Source organism: Amphiura filiformis, chromosome 11, assembly GCF_039555335.1.
Source record: "Amphiura filiformis chromosome 11, Afil_fr2py, whole genome shotgun sequence".
Classification (NCBI taxonomy): Eukaryota; Metazoa; Echinodermata; class Ophiuroidea; order Amphilepidida; family Amphiuridae; genus Amphiura; species Amphiura filiformis.
The window spans coordinates 9,952,460-9,958,459 of NC_092638.1; the positions used below are offsets into that span (position 1 = coordinate 9,952,460).

Consider the following 6,000-nt stretch of genomic DNA (forward strand, 5'->3'; position numbering starts at 1 on the left):
ACTGAAAACATGACGGACCTGTTGATGGAGTCAAAGGCTTTTTTGAAGTCTACAAAAGTGACTGTTAAGGGAAGTTGGTACTCCTTGAAGCCTTCCATGATCCTCCTCAAAATGTGTATTTGCTGAGCACAACTGCGATCCGATCTAAAGCCAGCCTGGTTGCTTCTCAGTAGAGGATCAAGGTGAGGTCGGATCCTGTTCAGAAGGATCTTGTTGTACACTTTTGCGGCAATGGACATAAGCGAAATACCACGATAGTTTGTCATGAGAGAGAGGTCACCTTTCTGTGGTAGAGGAATGATTACATTCGTGACCCATTGACGTGGCGGTGTCAGCGTTAAGAATACTTCCATACAGAATTCGAGAATCATATCAATCATGCTATCCCCTCCTCCCTGAAGTGCTTCTGCAGTTATAGCACAGTCCAATGCTGCTGCCTTGTTGGTCTTCATGGCTGATATTGCTTTGACTACTTCTTCACGAGTTGGGGGCTCAGTGATAATAGGAAGATCTTCAACAGCGGGTGCAGGAAGTTCTGAAGCTGCTGTGCCACTGTCGTTGTTAAGGAGTGAGCTAAAATATTCCTTCCATTCCTCAAGCAGTTCATGGTCACTGGTTGGAACTGATCCGTCTCTCTTTTGACTTTCACCCCTTCCTTGACTTCTTCCCAGAAAGCGAGTGTATGATTTTCCAGGTGGTGGTATAATTCCCCATCTCGTCGGCCAGCTTCAGGTCTTCCATCTGCTTATTGAGGGTAGCAAGCTCATCAGATTTATAAGAGTTGTTAAGGCTGGTGTTCAAGTTCCTCCATCTTTCTCTAACTTAGACTTGGAAATGCATGTATTGGCGATGCCGTGTGGTGTTCAAGTTCCTCCTTCTTTCTCTAGATTGATGAGACTTCGAAATGGAGTACCGCTTTTTGGCCTCATCCATTTCAAGTTTAAGTCTGATGGTTGCATCTGATACCCAACTTGGCAGTCTGCATGGCTCTTGCTTTCCAATAACTTTCTCAGCAACTTCACGAACCACTGTTTTGAAGGTCTCATACCTATCAGAGATGGGTGTGGTGTCATCCATGCTCAAGACCTGGAATCTGTTTGATATCTCCAGCTGAAATTCCTTCTTTGTATCAGGATCTTGCAGCTTCTTCCAGTTGAATTTTGGTCTCTTGCAAGGTTTTCCTTTGCTAGTTCGCAGACTGGCAACTAGACGGATGCTCACAATACGATGATCGGAGTCCGTTTCTACTGAGTTGTATGCTCGACAGTAGCGGAGAGAGTTTACCCACTTGCTGTTTATTAGTATGTGATCTAACTGTGCATGGGTTGATCCAGCTGGATGGGTCCAAGTCCAGAGAGGGTTCCTGGGTTGGGGGAATCTCATCTGGGCCGGTCTGAGATTGTACTCCTGACAAGTGTTGACCAAACGCTCACTATTGTCGTTGGTTGAATCATGGTAGCAGTGTGGACCAATGACCCAAGGATGAGAAAGATGACTATCTGTTCCTATTCTGGCATTAAAATCACCGAGGATGAGATGGATGCTGTGTCTTTTTATACCATCCAGGTGGTCAGATAGAGATGAATAGAATTCCTCCTTGTCAGAAGATGTTGAGCCCTCAGTGGGGGCATATACAACGGTGATGCTAAGCTGATGGTTGCCATGAAATTTTACAAATAGTATCCTCTCGGAAACAGCTTCAACACTCTTAAGACATCTGTGAATGTGCTTGGACATGACCAGACTGACTCCTTTGTGCCTTTGCTTGGTAGCAGAACTGAATATTAAAACCCAGTTCCTATCATCTGACCAAAGTTCATCAGTTGGGCTTGGTGTAATGAGACGATGTTCTTGAATTCCGGCAATGTCAATACCTGCATCAGCACAGCCCATGAATAGCTGATACATTTTCCATTGTTGATTTACAGTACGAACATTATAAGTAGATATTACAAGAGGTTTGAAGGTAGACAGGCGACAATAAACAGGGCCAACAGTTTGTGATGGTGTGCCCAGGTCCCGCTGGTCCGTCATGAAGTCAACAGTAGACTGCTGCTCATCTACCCTCGGTATTTTTGAAGATTTGCTTGTAGTTCTCGTAATCATGAATTTTGTTGGGAATTATTTTGGTCCAGTCCCAACAGCTTTACAGGTGATTAGCCCTGTTTCAGCTTATTTCTGGACACACAGCAACCGAGATCTACCAATATGCAGTAGTTCGCCCCTGATCTGGAACATGTTGGCCAGTGTTGGAAGGATGACCAATGATGGCATGTTCAACACCAGCCTAATGACCGTTGAGAAGTAAATCTTCCTCTTCGGCTAAGTTTCATAATATACATGTAAGACATGTATTATATTCATATATATTCGTATAGAATTCATAGTTCATTGTATTATCCAAAGTCAGTAGACCCTTTTTCCTCGGGGCGTTACGGTTTCAGATGGGAGCAGTTCCCATTCTGAACTTGTTATCATTATGAGATGAGTTGTTATTGAAGTATGAATGGGACTATGAAGTAGACTAGTGTGTGGCTGACCTTGTTCCAGAATATTAACAATACAATTAAATACTTAAGTCAGAAATATTAAAATTAAAGGAGTATTTCGTGATCCTAGCATCCTCTATTTTTGTCATTTTTCATTAGATATCCATGAAAAAAACCTATTCCCAAAATTTCAGTTGATTCCGATTTTGCGTTCGCGAGTTATGCATGATTATGTGTATTACACTGCTCCATAGACGATATCTTGGCTAAACGAATTAATTTTTTGTACATAAATATTATGTAGCCAGAGGTTTCGAGTGATATAAAAATCTCAACCTTTTTTGAGAAAATTGGGTGGATGAGGCTGTGGATCACGAAATGCCCTTTTAAAAGTCAGGAAATGGCTTTGATTGGGCAAATACTTGCTGGAAAAAAATTTGAAGGTGTGGGAATTATTAAGCAGAAGTCCCAAGAAAGATCAACGGTCATCTAGAGGTCAAGTTGTAAATTGTGCTCCGATTTGAATGGGTGGAAATAATCATAAGGAGAACATGCTAAAAATCCTTTTCCCACTGATCAGTCTATGGAGGATTTATTTGATACCACGGTATGAAATGCTCTATTTCCTGGAATATCAGTGGCATGTGACATGGGGTTTGCAAACACTTGTTTAGAGCAAATAATGCATTTCTGTGAATGTTCAATTCAGACATGGGTATGCACCAATGGTGCTCTTCTTGGTTGATGTGGATTTCAGTCATTTCACCCATATTTGTCTCATCAAGTCATCATTAGCAGCATGCAGGATGACATTCAAATAATACTTTTTTCCTGCACATTGAGTGTAAATTTCTAGACTGATATTCATAACTAATGTTGCTTTCCCCCTTTTACAGCTGGTACAAGGTGTACATTTCAAAGTATCACATGAAGAAGACACAGTTGAACCAGAGTGGCGACTTGCCTCATTCATAGATGTGGAAACACACTCAGACGAGGTACAGCAACTGTTATCTAGTAACAAGCTTTTGGAGATTGAATGCAGAATGGCACATATGAGTAGTATTACAGGTAAAAGTAGCAAGTATGAACTGAAATCTGAGAACATGCAGAAACTTGATAGGCAACTTTTAACAAATGTTGAATTACCTGTTGACCATGAGCTATCAAAAGAACTGGCTTCTTTGTTAACTGCTGATCCTGAAACAAATCTCTCTCACAATGAACAAGAGATGTCCACCATGCAGTTAGCAACAACACTTCTATCAGAAATAAGAAAGTGGATTCCTTTGAGAAATGATACTATAGGGATTCTGAAAGGCATAGCCTCAAACTTAGAAGATCTTAGTGACAAGGAAGATATTGATAGGGCAATGGGTGGATCTGTTACAGTGGCACAGGGTTTGGCACTTATAGGCACAAGTTTGCTTTCAATTCTCACTGGTGGGGCAGCAGGAAAATACTGTTCTGTGGTTGCAAGTATTACCAATGTTACAATTGCTAAGCAGTTGAAAGAATATCTTACAAAGTACCACTGTACTTTAGTAGACTTACAGTTGGCTGAGACAGACTTACAATCTGCTGTCTCTGTCATTTCCAGTGATGTCCAAGTATCCATGCGTATACAGCAATTGATATTGTTACTTTTAGATCGATGCAAAGAAAGAAAGGAAAGGCCAGAATGTGCACTAGCAACAGGTGTCTTGCAATACAAGGAGGTTTTTGAGTTGATAAATGATGACCAACTGATATTGGGAGAAGACCCCATTGAATGTGCCAGAGCACTTCTTGACATATTGCAAAATTCTAGTCCAGTTAAAGGCTACTCGTGTGTAGGATTAGCACTAGATATTAAAGGTCTTGTTGACATTGCTTGCACTCTAGCTGTGGGATCTCCAGATGCCTCTTCACAAATTTTGTTGAAAAAAGCTGAGAAAATGATGGGTAGTGTTTCAAATATTTGCGTAAAGTTGGGCACCTTGAAAAATGCATTTGAGCGAAAAGAATTTCAGGAAGATCTTAAAACACTATTTGATTGGTTCATAAATGTCCCAGTTAGTGATTGTGAACGGAGTGACAAAAGGTTGCTGAATGTGATTAGAATGTTGAACAGCAACCTTCCAAATCAGCTATCTAGAGAAGAGAACCAAGTCTTTGAAGACTTGATGCACCGATTTCTTCCACTATTAACCGAGCATACAAATCTAGTAAGACACATGAAAACTGGAAAGATTGAAATTGTGCTCATAGCACATGCTAATATTGGGGACTCATTAGAACAGGTAGGGATGTACCTTCCAGTAGAAAGAGATGACGAAATGAGATTTTACCAACCTTGGGGTATGAAAATGTCTCTTCAAGGTGCTGTTGCTATTGCTACAGGTCATTTAAAAAAACCAGGTGATCGTGTTGTCTTGAGGAAAATACCAAATGGGGAGCCTGAGAAGTACAAATGTGCAGATGGAACTGCTTCTCGACGTTTCAATGTTTTACATAGGATTAATGATGCAGAGGTCCAGATTCCGAAAATTCAAATTGAGCCCTTTAGTTTGCAAGATGAAGAATATAGACCTATGGTTGAATTACTCCAGCGAATGGAAGAGGCAGACACAATCAATGATAAACATGTGTTTCTGTGGGCTATGGAAAGAGGTGCATATGGAATTCCACTTTTTTACATAACTCAGGTTTTCCAGTTATATGCCCTCTCTCACTCTGTGAAGTTGATATTTCACCATGCTGCATGCCTGTCAGATGATCCTCCCGTAGGACAAGCGGTCAGAGAGGTGTGTTCTGATCAGTATTTTTATAGTCCTAAAGTTGGGGTGGATTATGATTTCATGACATATTTATTTGGTTAACCCATTGCTGCAGGTGGGATGACCGCTACCCCTGACTTCTAGCAGAAATATATTCATAATTCACAATAGCGTCGATGGTCACACTCTAAGCATTTCAGTGGGTACTGTGAAGCTTTCACAATAGAAATTACAAAACATTTTCAAAAAGTTTTGTTATGTATTACAACAGATTTGAACTGAACTAGGGTCTCTGGAAGAAGTTTTTTTTGTGAAATACCGTAAAACCCCGTCTACAAGCATATAGTGCGCTTCTGATAAAAACTACATTAATCCAGTCGCCATTATGGAGTTTGAGCAAATAAATTACGGATCCAAGCATATACAAACAAGTATTTTTTTAAGACCGATCAATTGTATTGGTATATTAACGCTTGCTTTGAATTAATTAAGCTTTAAAAACACTATATATGCTTGTAGACGGGGTTTTACGGTATATTGTTATAGGTCTATCTATTGATCCTCATTCTAAAATGAGAATTGCAGGAATCAGCATTAACGTCAATGGTTCTCTCATTGCACCCTCTCTATATTAGCGGATCTTCCAGAAAAGAGATTTATTCCATTTCTGCAAACAAAGTTTGGGTTCAGCCAAAACATTATAAAGTTTGCCCCGATGTCTTGATCCATACACTGTGGTATTGATTTAAAGT

At 40.3% G+C, this 6,000-nt stretch overlaps 1 protein-coding gene across 1 annotated transcript in view; it reads left to right on the forward strand.

Moving 5' to 3' along the window:
- The window catches only part of LOC140164333 (uncharacterized), a 65,779-nt gene extending 60,065 nt beyond the window's left edge, over positions 1-5,714 (forward strand). The window contains exon 11 of the mRNA XM_072187609.1: positions 3,386-5,714. Coding sequence (XP_072043710.1) covers positions 3,386-5,350 — 1,965 coding nt within the window. The 3' untranslated portion in view covers positions 5,351-5,714. The remainder of the gene's footprint in view (positions 1-3,385) is intronic.
- Positions 5,715-6,000: the final 286 nt, after the last annotated feature.